Source organism: Takifugu rubripes, chromosome 19 (assembly GCF_901000725.2).
Source record: "Takifugu rubripes chromosome 19, fTakRub1.2, whole genome shotgun sequence".
Lineage (NCBI taxonomy): Eukaryota > Metazoa > Chordata > Actinopteri > Tetraodontiformes > Tetraodontidae > Takifugu > Takifugu rubripes.
The window spans coordinates 16,855,166-16,868,383 of record NC_042303.1 but is presented as its reverse complement, the minus strand read 5'-3'; the positions used below and the strand labels follow the sequence as shown (position 1 = coordinate 16,868,383).

Below are 13,218 nucleotides of genomic sequence, written 5' to 3'. Positions count from 1 at the left end.
TAAATATACAGCTAAATAAAGGTACAGAAGAGGAGCGTTCGTGCATGGAGCCTGATGGCCAGGATGCTGGAAATCATAGACACTGAGAGTAGCGGTGACCGGCCTTTTGCACAAGAAGTGTGCACTTTTTTCATGGCTCCCAAAGTGCCAACAGGGAGAGACGAGGCGAGAAAAAGGAAAAAGACACCTCGTGGCTTTTGTTTCTGCCGTCTGCTACATAAGAGCTTCACGATCGCACACACACATTTGCTGGCCTCAGTGGCTGTACATGCCTTTGGCATATGAAAGAGTCCACCATGCAGGGATTGACTTTTGGTCTTGGCAGCACAAAAGAGAGAAGACTCATGTTTATTTCTCTGTGGTTTGTATGTTCGTTTGCATGTGTGAGAGAGGGAGAGAGACATCTGTGCTGTGGTGTGTGCACCACAAACCTGTTAATGGGTGGGTTGGAGTTGGAAAACGCAGTCATTTATTGTCAGGTGTTTAAAGTAAAAAGTGATGGGCAGAGGAACTGTGTTTTTTTTTTTTTTTTTTAAAAATGGGTTTAAGGTTGAGATCTTGTGTTGCTGTGTTACTATGCAAAAAGTGTTTGTGTTGTATGTTGACGCGTATCACCATCATTTGTGGCAGAATACTGACCCCTGGTGGACGTCTGGTCCAATAAAAACAGCAAGTAGCAGATTTAAATTTGAATAAATTCTCAAATTTACTCAACAGCATGGGAACAAATCTATAAACAAATAAATATCTTAATTTATTAAACTATCTTGAAAACAGTGTGTCAGGAGCGCAAGAAAGTTGGTGACGTTAAATGAGAACCTTATGGTCAATAGGATCCAAAGTAGACGGAACAATTGCATCTCTGTAAACTAATTAGAAGCAAATATCTCAGTATAATTAGACACGCGCTGCACTGCTGGAACCCTCAGCAACACTATGATAGAGGGGGAAATGTTGCCTCCCCAGTCGCAACTGCCTCAACCTCCTACACAGACATGGGAAAAGAATTATTTGTCGTAATAAAAATAATTTGAAATGTTTACTCTAACACTGATTAAAAATCTGCAGATCCAGGGTAAAGTACAAGATCTGTCGCTCACATAAATGTGCCTTTAAACTGTATTTGTTCTGAAGAAAGTCTAACAAATTAGTGTTGTTAATTAGCTGCTAACATAAGAAATGTTCACAAATAGCTTGGTTCTAGCGCTGTTGAGCCAGCCAAGGCGAGGATGGATGCTTTATTAGTACAAAATAACACAGAAACCAAATGTCTAATGAATACTTTTAGATTCTTTTGAATCTGTCGACGCCCTTGACTGTCACATTGTTGCAGGAGTGAACGAGCTCCGCTGGGCTGCAGACTCCTTCTAACGTCCCTGTACTGAGTTCATCTAGGATGATCTGTGGTCACGGCTGACTGAGGTGTTTTGTGCTCCCTTTATTAGCAGCGGTACAAGTTTAAGTGCAGAGAGGAGCAGGTCAGGAAGACGCCGATCCAGAATCCTCAGCATCCGTGGAGTCGTACTCGTCAGCGGACTCGGTGAGGGCGGGGTAGGGCCGCGGCTGGTCCAGGTTGACGTAGGTCACATTCAGGCTGATGTAGTGTTCTCCCTCCAGATTGGACAGAATGACGGACACAGCTGACACTAAAGTAGCAAAACTGGGTCTGAGCTCTGGATCGGGGTCCCAGCACTGCAGCATGATGCGATACCTGGAAGCACAACAGGAACCGCAGTGTCACATATTGTCAGCATGTTTCTTTTCCCATCATTTTAACTTATTTCAAGTCAGACAACCGTTTCATCTCAATGCATCTAAAAACAACAAGGCTGGTTTTATTATTACGATAAATGAAAGGATGCTAATTGGAACCAGTTGGCAGCAAGGCACAAATCTGAGAAAGCAACAAATTAAAAAACGAAATAAAATTGCACTGCTGTACAGAAATAAGTGTTAATCATTTTGAAAGGTTTGCAGCTGTGTTTTTCTTGACTTTGTTTTCAAGAAAGAGGTCACCATATGTGTTTAAAGGTGCCATATGGTGCTCTACATCCATCCTTGGGCGACACGTTTCCTAACCCATGAGGGCCGTATCATAAAGCCTGAGTTGACAAAGAATTGAAATGGATGATTTATTCACTGTCAGCCTGTAAGTCAGTGTTTAAAAACTTACATTGAACAGATTTATCATTACAGCAGTACGACATGCTGGTTATTCCTTAGTGAGGAGCCCTATAGGAGCCCCACTTACAGTGTTTTCCAAAGCGTCAAGAAAACGTACACATTAACTCCCAAAGAAACTCTCGTCAGGAGCCACTGTACAGTTCTGACATTGAGTGGCTCGTCTAACATCATCCTAGTGTGGGAACTTTGTTCTTTTCAAATTAAAAATCCCATTACTGCAGTATATAAATCATAATAAAAAGGAAATGACATATATATTTACAAAATGTCTTTCTTACAGAGGGTCAGGGCAGAACTGAGGCTGCGGAAGCCTCCTGCCCCTCAGGAGGTAATGTGTTATATCATATGGGTCCACGTCTGGGTAGGGACTCGCTCCTCTGGTCAGCATCTCCCATATCAGAACACCAAAGGACCACTGCGTCAGAGAGGGAGGGAAGAGTCTTTACAGGAACTCTCAGGCTTGAGCCTGCTGACATACCGTATCAGTGGAGCATCTTCCTCTCTTATATCAGGTTGTGCTCCAAATTCTCACCACATCTGATTTGGAGGTGAATTTTTGGGTCTGTAGACTCTCGATGGCCATCCACTTGACGGGCAGCTTCGCCTTCCTGTGATTCTGAACGCTGTAATACTCTTTGTCCAAAACATCCCTGGCCATGCCAAAGTCTGCCACCTTGACCGTGTACGACTCATCCAGCCTGAACCCAGAAAATGAAACAGCATTTTTGCGCCTAGTGAGAAAGATGCCGCTGCTGCTGCTCCCCACATGTCCGTGACTTACATGCAGTTGCGTGCAGCGAGATCTCTGTGCACAAATTTCTTCTGGGCCAAATACTCCATTCCCGTGGCAACCTGCAGCCCGAAGCCGATCAGATCCTTCACAGTAGGGTTCTAAAGCCAATCCAAAACAGATTAAAAAAGAAAAAAGGCTGAATCAAAACAGTTGGAAAAGCTGCACAGTAATGACCAAATGGTTTTAGTTTCATTTCCATGGTTTTAGTTTAGCCGCCCTCTCCTCTCCTCACCCTCTTATCACAGCGGATGAAGTGCCGCAGGTCCCCGTGTTTCATGTAGGGCAGCACCACTAGAGGGAGCCCTTCTTGAGGCAGAAGGATCCCGAGAAGAGAGAGGACGTTACAGTGATGGAAGCCCTTCATGATGATGCCCTCCTTCAGGAACTGCTCCACTTCCTCCGCATCTGTTATTCCTGATGAATTATACATATAGAAAGGATTCCATTTAAAGGTAAACAATCTGAAGAAAGCCGACGCAAGATCAAAGAAACAGATGTTGCTCACTATTTAAAGACTTGACAGCACAGTGGATTTCTCTGCTGTTGCAGTCTGCAAAGTAGCCGTGATAGACAGTTCCGAAATGACCTATGGATGGATGGATGGATGGATAGATAGATAGATAGATAGATAGATAGATAGATAGATAGATAGATAGATAGATAGATAGATAGATAGATAGATAGATAGATAGATAGATAGATAGATAGATAGATAGATAGATAGATAGATAGATAGATAGATAGATAGATAGATAGATAGATAGATAGATAGATAGATAGATAGATAAATGGTAAATAAATTGTTTCAGATAAACGGTTGTGAACTTTTATACCTTTTCCTATGATTCGATGGTGCTGCACAACAAGCATCTCTGCAGGAATTAGAACATCTTTCACCTCTTCCAACAATTCCGGCCTAAAATTTGAGATGGAGATTTTGTCTGGGGGAATGAGAGGGGTGAGAGTGGGATCGATGCTGCCAGTAGCATAAGCCAAGCTTGGGAAGCCCGCCGATCCAGACAGGGGCGTGGGAGGATTCAGGGTCGCCACTAGTAAAAGACAAGACAAAGTGTAAGATGTCCTTTAAAGGTCCAACAGGAGGGGTCCACAAGTGTCAGAGGAAATCCCACAGATGTACAGCCACCTCTTCTGTAGTCTCCAACAGGCATCATCTCTACATTATTGGCACCGGAGCGGGTGGCAGTTTGTGACAGCCGGTTCTCTATCATCATAGCTGAAAAAGATTTCATAACTCTTTTTAATCATCAACTCTGCGGAGGAACACTTGTACGTCCTCAGCGGTGACAAAGATGTTCTAGTTGAAAGACTTCCACAAATTACAAATCTCCCAGGTCAGGCCAAGGTCCAGAGGGAGGACAGCGGCCCACCTTTCTTCTTCTTCCTGAGGTGCTTCATGACCAGAAAGGCCAGCACCGCCCCTGCCACCAGAGCAGCCAGGATCCCCAGGACGATGCCCACCATGTAGTGGTTGCTGACCCTCACCACCGTGCCCACGTTGTGGATCTGGCCATTGATGGAAATCTGGAAATCAAAGTCCAGAGACAAAAAAAAGAGAACGGCAGCTTAATAATTATCGAAGCTGTTTACAGTGACCCTGGCTGTGTTCTCTGTCTGACACGAGCCGGTCAGGAGAAATGAAGGATTTCAATTTGGCCCGCTACTCTGCCCGACCTTCACTGGCAGCCCTTCACTGGGGATGCTCATGTTTTTGGGGATCCTGCAGGTGATCTCATTGTCCAGGACTTTAGCATCACAGTTGACACCAGCCATGGTCATGACGATGGTCATGCAGGAGCTCACCAGATTCAGCTTCTGATGCTGGGAACAGAGGCGGCACGAGGATCACGTCTACTCTGATGGATGTCACGGTGTCGCTTTAATTCTTGCCTCGGTGGGCTCACTCACATGTAGCGATACTTCATCAAACCCCGGGTACAAACTCAGCACGTGTCCCTCTGTTTCAAACGGTATGGGCTGGCCATAGGGGTGGTAGGAAAACTCCTTATTCCAAAGTCCCAAAGCCCCGTCCATGTCGAAGGAAAGCTCTCCTTCCTCCGTCTCATCCCTGGGAAACTCTGGCGTGAAACACTCCATCTTCGTTGGAGAGGAATTCCCAACACACTCCTGAAGAGAAAAGTATGATGTCACCTCAGTTACGCAAAACACCAAAAATTATAGGCACATGGAATATTTAAGACACGACGATGCAACACAAAAACACACAACATAAACCTTTCTGGTCGGGGAGCGGAACATTTGGACTGGCCGACAGGTTTATAAACACAGCAGGGAGCTAAAGGCAAATGAAGTAACTCTAAAAACTGCTTTAATTTGTATCTACTGTATGTCCAGCGCATTATGGTGACCACTGTACCCTTGTCACAGGCTTTAAATGGCTCTCATTGGGTTTGAAGCGGACGATAGTGCGATAAACAGAGTCCAGGTTCTCCCCCTCAATCACAATCTTCGAACCCCTGCAATTCAGACAAACAACTGGTTATTTTGGGCCGGCGAACAGACAAACTGAGTGTCCGGTGAGAAAATTACCGACTTACCTATCAAAGCTACAGTCGGGCAGGACGGCTGTGATCGTTGGGTTTTCTTTATAATAAAACACCTTTGTGGTAAGAATGGGGGACTTGTCGATGAAGACGCTCAGCGGAACATCCCTGACCTCTGAGATGTGCTGGGACAGACAAATGATGGAGGACACGTTGCCTTTGGGCTGCGTGACTCTGCAGGGAGATGGAGGAATGTTAATTACAAGCTAAGCCTACTGTACTACACAAAAAAGACGTCAGCATTTAGAATATACTCTGTATAAGACAGGTCAGTCTATGGAAGTCAATCCCTTTAATTATTCCACACAAAAATGTTCGCTTACTGCCCCACTGTAGTAAAATGTGGCCATAAACTCTTCTCCTTAGCTTAGCTTAGCTTAGCTTAGCTTAGCTTAGCTTAGCAACTATGTAAGGCTTCCAGCTCATGCACCAGCTACAGGGAGACATTCAGACCTCTTTATCGGACAAAGCACTTCATTGAGCGTGACCTTCCTGGTCTTCCCAGAATCCAGGTGCGATCCAGTCACTGTGATGAGCGTTCCCCCAATACGGGGCCCGTAATTGGGCTGGATTTCAGTGATGTTGGGTATCTGGAGGGATTTTATTCTGCTGTTATCACATTTGATGAAGATATTGAATAGTAGCAACTCTAGTGATCGTTACCACAAATGTGAATCCCGACATTTCCGCCTTCCCGTCAATAGAGTAGCGTCCCTCCGCTTTGCCCTCGTGCACTTCCACTGTTATGTTGACGGGTCTGAACAGCTCCATCGTCCCTATGCGAATCTTACAAACCAGACTAGGAAGCAAGACAAAACACTATTGTAACATCAATATTCAAACTTCCAAACGTCTCACCTTTACTTATTCTGGAGTAAATTATTGGACATGAACATTATAGGAGAGAAAAACTAAGACCATTTATGCGTCTCATAGGGTCAGGAAAATTTTGACCACCCACAGAGGTTGGTCCAGGGTGGGTTTGGAGCCTTTAATCCCTGCTAGGAACAGAAAACTGTGCAAGGCTATGAGGCCAGCATGTGTGCCACTCGTTTTTAATACCACGACCCTGAGTTCTGATCTCAGGCTGCAACAAGTCTGTTTAAAAATCAACAGAAATAAATGCTTTCATGAAGAAGAACAGGAGCTGCACGTCTACTCACTGGCTGTTATTGCTTTTGGCAGGAAGCACGGTGCAGGCGGTTTGTCCCAGTCGCACTTGGTGGGTTCTGGAAGTGATGGCAGGTCTCAAAGGGGACTGAAACTCCCAACCGAACACCGTCAGCTCTGTCTGACCGTCAGGAGGAGCAGTCCGGGGGAAGAACTGTGTCAGTAGATACATGTCTGTCATGCTCTGGCTTTTCTGGGTTATTCTGTGACGTGTTTTCATCCTCTCTCTCCCTGTTCCTTCTTCCTATTCTTGTTCTTGAGACCCTCATCAGGCTCATCTGACCAGGAGTCCCGCAGGAGCATCTAAACCAGCTGCAGCCAGTGACTAATCAATTCTCTTTAAAAGGCTGGAGCTGGTTTCCCTCTGGTTCCAGATAATTCTGCATGTTATGCCTGTTTTTTCTGTCTGAGAGACAGCCAGTCTCCAGTTCCCTGCACGTTTTGTTTCACCTTTTGTAACCTGTGCCTGCCTTTGCAGCTGCTTTGAGTTTTTCCCCCTAATCCCTGGAGTCTCCAGCCCTTTTTTCTTTGCCTTTTGGTACTTTTGCTGTTCTTTCATCAGATTTAACTTACTGATGAGTTTTTAATAAACGTGCATTTATTGACTTCTACATGTGGTGATTTTTTTCAGTCCAACACTATTGGCAAGAAATTCTATGTTTGTGACTTGAAGGAAGGCTCACCCCCGTGATTCCAGGAGGACAGGAATCGTTCCTCCAGTGATGGTCGCAGTCGCTCTCCCAGGAACACACGCCAGAGCACCAGCCACAGCCCACGAACTTAGGCGCCGTCAGGCACACGGCACAGGTGAGGAAGTGCTGGCAGCCTGGTCCTCTCTGGGGCACTTGGATCATCTGAAACAGAAAATTATGAAAGTCACATGCTGACATGGGAACATATAAAACCATCAATATTCCTAATGAGCAGAGAGTCAGGAAAAGAGAACCCACCACTATTGCACAGACAGCTATTGATTTCCTATGAAATCAAACAAGCTAAGACAATTGAAGATTGATTTAATGAATTAAATGCAAGACAAGGCCTATGAGATTACTCTCAGTCCTTTCCAAATGTATAGATTTTCTTTAGACACTGGGTCATTCTTCAGGTCACAGGGGATACACCAATCCCAGCATGCACTGGGCAGGAATGCAGGAAAGAACATGGTTTAACCTCCACCCTGACACCAATGTTGCTTCATGCTCTCGACATTTTCCGACATTGTACATCTTCACAGACCTCTGTGTGATATGATGCTTTTACTCTTATTTAAAGGCAAGCCTATTTTGCTGTACCTTGTCTCCAACCACAAAGAGAAGATACTCTGATGAGTAAACAGCAGCGATCGATGAGACCCTCTGGTTCTCCACAAGAGAGTAATTAGCAAAGATAATGGGGCTGGATCTTGTTAGAACAAGCTGTCAACGAAAACACATCTGATTATTATTACATCCCATATAAGTTGAGGTAAATTTCATGAATCAAGATGAACCTGTAGCAGGCGTCCAGTGGAGGTGCCGATATGGGCGACCGTCTTGTTCTCAATGGTGGTGACCAGTAGAGACGTGAGCAGGACGTCTGTCATCTGCCTGTTGAAGAGATCCACCCTGTAGTACGGCTTTGACACCATGGTGGGCTGGTCTCTGCAGGTGGCGTTGTTCTCCATGCTCTGGCACAAACAAACATCAGAATAAAGTTTCGCTCAATACGACATCAGGAGTGATCAGAAGATGCTAATGTAGCACTATCAATAACGACATTTACAGATCGTCCTCAGTAGATGACGGATTTCAGGACAAGGCCAAACACACTGACACAAACAACCTTTGTCTCACATTTTTCCCTACGGGCAAATTGGAAGCATCAATTAAGGTGGCCTGGATGTCTATGGATTAGAGGAGGAGGTCATAGTACCGCGGGGAATTGATGCAGAAGCTGTAGAAAATCCATGCAGATGCAGGAACAATCACACGGGCCAGAACCTTGTTTTTAAACCAGAACCTTAATGCAATGATGGAATCACCCACTGCAGCAGCCATGAAAAAACAGATTAAAGGCTAAAGGAGTTGATTCATTTTATCTTATTATTTGTTTCATTATAGTAGCTGCTGAAAATTGAAAACTGGGGTGATGACAGGTACCAAAATCCTATTGGTTCGGAGGCAACAACATTTCATCGGTAAGAAATGCAAAAAGAGGAGTTCAGAAGGGTGGAAAATCCCACTGACCTGAAACATCATAATTAGCCTGGAGGGAGAAGTTGATCTTTCCAAGCAATTCCACAGAAGACAAAAAGTCAAAATAACATTTAAAGCAGAGAACGTGCTAATTAAAACGGCCTTTGTGTTTTAATCTGACAGCTAAAATTAGAAGAGGGAAATGTTCAGCTTTTGTTTCTGTGTGAGTGTGATTGTGTTTCTGTAAGACAGCTCACAGAGAATAAAATCACAGACACGGAGGTAAAAGACCAACTCGGGCGTGAGGAACGGGGAAAAAAAGCAAAAAATTACCTTTTCCAAACTAGGCAACAGGAAGTCTTACTGCATCCTACCACCCAAACAGTGATCACATTTAAAACAACAATGGCATTATGGGAAATATGTATGTGGCTTGAATGTCAACAGACTCAGGCACACAAAAACAGTTTTAACTGATTTATGACTTAATGTCCAGATGATTAAGACTTAAAAACAAATAGTTATCTTTAAGAATAGGATAACCGCACTTGAAGGAAACTGTGCTTGTTATTTTTAGTTCCCAATCTGATTGATGCACTGCTGGAAACACATGAATCATCTAAGTCAGTAAGCTCCACATTCTTTCTCATCACCCCCAACATAAACTTTAAAGGTTCCCAGACCAAGAGTTTCAGCATCTGCGATTGGGTCTGAACCCTCGAAAAGCCGATAATTAGATTATTAATACATTAATAATGGAGAAAGCCCAAAAATAGCCTGTTTTTCCAGGAGATTACCACAACACTGCTCCAGCTCTTGGCGGTGCAAAGCTAGCAAAAATACAAATGTCGGAAGAAGAACAGAGCAGAAATGAAACAGTCACAACTTCAAACTCACCTCGTGTGGGCAGCTCTCACAAGGCTGGAAATGGCAGAGCCCCCTGGAGAGCTGCTCTGGCCCAGACTGGCAGCAGTCGTCCACACCGTCTGCGATGGCTTTGTTCACGTTGTCCACGGGGAAGGCGCAAAGGGCCGAGTCGTGTTCGGTAACACCATTGTCATCTGTAACAGCAAACACCCCATAGAGGATATCATCCTCCTCCTCTGCCCCCAACTCCTCTGCCAGCTCCCTTCCTGCTTTGCCAAAGTGGGCTGCCTGGACCACATTGTAGACCACATCTTTATAGGGTTCACTACCCACAGTCCTCCTCCTGCGTTTTGGTTCAAACCGGCACTCCAAGATCACCTCACGGTACCGCTTCATCTCCCATTCATTCCGGGGGAGACGGCCCAGGCGGGTCTGAAACGGAGATGACTCCTGATCGGGGCTCTCTCTTTGAACCGAGAGAAAAAAGACAAACTCCTGGGTGAAGAAGCTGTAGACATATTCGATATGATAAGTATTCCTCAAGCTTGGGAGGACGGTGAGGCCACGCACATCGCTGTAGAAGCCGTCCTCCGTGGCCAGTGGTCGGCGCACTGACAAGGACTTCCTTCCGTAGCGTTGCGTCACACTGTCGTTGACGGTGGTGGCAACAAAGAAGTAGACCGTCTGACCTTCTTCGACCATCGTGACCTTGGTGCCCAGAGAACTGGCCACACAGTCGGGACAGTAGGCAGCAGAGTTTGATTTCTTTCGATACAAACACTTGGACAGAGACGGCGGCTCTCCGGTCGAGTTAAGTTGGTGGAAATAGCAAACGCCATACTGAGAGCTTCCACAAGTGTACAAATACATAAACAGAGTATCCAGCAGCAAAACTTCATTGTTTGTGTCCTCTAAGAAGCTGGGATCCTTGTCTGTGTTGCATAAATCACATATCTTACACTCAGGGCTTCCCACCGGCCCGGTGCGGAGCTCCCATACCTTCTCCAAACTCTGGTTGACAGCTTCGATCACATTCTGAGAAGCCACATAAACCTCCTGGTAAAAGGAGTTGTTGACTATGTTCTGGATGGGGCCTCCCGCTTGGAAGAAAGGCATGGTGTAAACCACAGAGAAGTTGACGGGGCTGGGCGCCGGTGTGGAGGAGGTGGTCCAGGTGAAGGCCAGCAGGGTCTGAAGCCAGACGCATGTCCACCACTGTGAGGTCCAGTGGACCATCTCCACTCTGTGGTGCAGCGGCACAGACTGTGTGGGGTTACCTCCAGGTCTGCTGCCAGCTCAAGAGCATCCTGAAGAGCAGCCACTAATGCCTGGTTGAAGACAAACAAGTTCAAATATGTCAGTGTTTTGCCTAAAGTTGAGCATCTCCATCTTCAGCAAAACACAGAAGAGATCTATGTGTAAAATGAACGTGAACTCTAGACCATGTGGTTTTCTGACTCATGTCAGAGTCTAAAATTATTTAATATATCTCATCTAGTTTATTTTCTGCGAAGCAAAACACCCTCAAATAACTAAAGGGCAGATATTAATTTGAATATGTATTTATCTATTTAATATTTAATACATGGTGGAGGCAGTGTTCAGGTTTGTGCCTCAATGATGAAAATCTGGAAGTATTTGAGGACATTGGACACAGAGCTGTCGTAAAAAGATAAAAAGCTTCTGTTGACTTATGTCCATAAAGTCAAGTGTAATAAAACAATCATTACAGCAAAGATCACCAAGAAAAACAATGTGTTTGGTAATAACAATATTACATGGTGTGTATGGGACACCAGGATCGGAACAGCAGCCAGCTCCACACAGGAGTTTCAAATGCTGAGCCGGATCTCCATCATGGACAATGTTTGGTGGATCATTAACCAGACACATTATGGTAAAGCCGTATTCACGCAGCCGCAGCCTCGCTACTTTGCATTCCTGTCACAGCCAGTTCGTGCTGTTCATGAGGAAAGATGTGCACGGGCTGATGCTCATAAGACAACACGTTCCATTTGAAGTGAAGAAAAAAAAAGTTGTTGGTTTTTCTTGCAGCAGCAGGAGTAGAATTAAATTATGATCCATATTTAGGTCATTAAAGCATATTTATCTTTAATGCCTGCTGGTTTACACATCAATAATTCATAAAACCCTCCAAGTGGCGCGTTACATTTTAACATTGGGAGCCTCATGTGAAACTCGGGCAAAGGTGTCAGGACATGGGTATACATAGTAATGACACTGATTGACTTTCCTTATGTTCATGGTTAATAAAGCAAATGGTTGAAACTTTTCCATTCAGCGGTCTATTCCAGGACTGCATCCATGTCTTAAAAACACACTTCCGCACCTCCAGAACCAGTTTTGCCTGTTAAATTCCACAGGATTCTACCGTCCTCTATGACCCGATGATGTCCATTGACCAGTTATTCTATCCTGACAAACTTCTTCAACTGTGCATTTCAGGAGGAGCAATGACATTTGAACCGCGTGCGTTTGGTTACAATACGCACCAGTGGTGCCTTGCTCTCTGGTACATTGGTTAAGTATAATTGGAGAGAGAATGGCCGTCTGGATGGAATCGATCGCCACATAGGAATCCACAGGGATCTCAAGATGCAATCTGCTTCTCAAACAATTGATGGTTTGGGACACATTCCCAGTGAATTTATGCATTTGTGCCCCCCGGGGTGCTGTGTTTACCCATCACAGACACAACAACACTACATATGCAGCATTGTGACCATGACAGATGAGAAATCAATCAATAATTCATCATGGAATCCACCTGCAAGCATAACTCAGCCCTGCCTTATCTCTGGACCTGTGATATGTTTGCTAGATGGTTCTTATCTACAGGTTCGTTCTCCTGCTTTTAAAGATGGGAGAAGTGTAGCAGTGCTGCTTTAATCATATTTAAGGCTGTACATTATGGACTCATGTCTATCTACAAAGAATACACTCAAAGATTAGGGGAAATTGTGATTATGAACAAGTTCATGCTGGGATTATACAGAACCGGATTAATAAAGTTCCATTTCTATTTGAACAAACGGATTTTTCACTGATCGTGACAAAAACCGTAGCATTTATGGACCGAAACTGAGCTAAATTCAAGAATGAATGGTCCTAAGCAGCACAGTTGAGAAGACTCCTGTGTGTACTGTGATACTGTCAGCCTACCTGTGCAGGTTAGACTCCGTCCTCTTCGGGGATGAAACGCTGCTTCTCTTTGGCGGCCGAACAGCGGGTTTTGTAGACCGTAAAGTTCAGGATTACGTTCACTTTTACAAAAAATAAATAAATAAATCAAAAGCTTCCCGGAGAAGCCCAGGGTGTAAAACTGTTCTGGTTTCGGATTTGACTGGAATTCCCAGTATGAGTAGCTCTGTTACTGGCTGTTCTGGCTCCTCCCCGCGGTGCGAGCGGCACAAGCTGTGCGCTC

At 44.8% G+C, this 13,218-nt stretch overlaps 1 protein-coding gene across 2 annotated transcripts; it reads right to left on the bottom strand.

The window, feature by feature from the left end:
* Positions 1-696: 696 nt before the first annotated feature.
* On the bottom strand, positions 697-13,192 carry mst1rb (macrophage stimulating 1 receptor b). 2 transcript variants are annotated; one of them, XM_029827279.1, is made up of 21 exons: positions 12,957-13,188; positions 9,804-11,101; positions 8,222-8,398; positions 8,025-8,147; positions 7,413-7,583; positions 6,723-6,883; positions 6,223-6,358; positions 6,013-6,149; positions 5,554-5,733; positions 5,373-5,472; positions 4,904-5,122; positions 4,670-4,816; positions 4,366-4,519; positions 4,122-4,211; positions 3,811-4,026; positions 3,483-3,563; positions 3,210-3,391; positions 2,966-3,075; positions 2,717-2,882; positions 2,463-2,599; positions 697-1,711 (listed from the first exon to the last, which is right to left on the bottom strand). In XM_029827279.1, the coding sequence occupies exons 2-21, from the start codon at positions 11,007-11,009 to the stop codon at positions 1,480-1,482; spliced, it is 4,125 nt and encodes a 1,374-aa protein (XP_029683139.1). In that variant the 5' UTR covers positions 11,010-11,101; positions 12,957-13,188; the 3' UTR covers positions 697-1,479. The 2 variants fall into 2 exon arrangements, with proteins under 2 accessions (XP_029683139.1, XP_029683140.1); XM_029827280.1 differs by lacking the exon at positions 697-1,711 and having other exon boundaries at positions 2,466-2,599; positions 2,663-2,882; positions 12,957-13,192.
* Positions 13,193-13,218: the final 26 nt, after the last annotated feature.

What these genes read in the sequence shown, in the direction of transcription:
- mst1rb (XM_029827279.1), bottom strand. Translation starts at nt 11,009, where the DNA reads ATGGTCCACTGGACCTCACAGTGGTGGACATGCGTCTGGCTTCAGACC. An exon ending in ATTTAAAGCCTGTGACAAGG is followed by an intron (nt 5,123 to 5,372) that starts GTACAGTGGTCA and finishes TTTTCTCTTCAG; the next exon opens with GAGTGTGTTGGGAATTCCTC. An exon ending in CCTCAGGAAGAAGAAGAAAG is followed by an intron (nt 4,212 to 4,365) that starts GTGGGCCGCTGT and finishes AATCTTTTTCAG; the next exon opens with CTATGATGATAGAGAACCGG.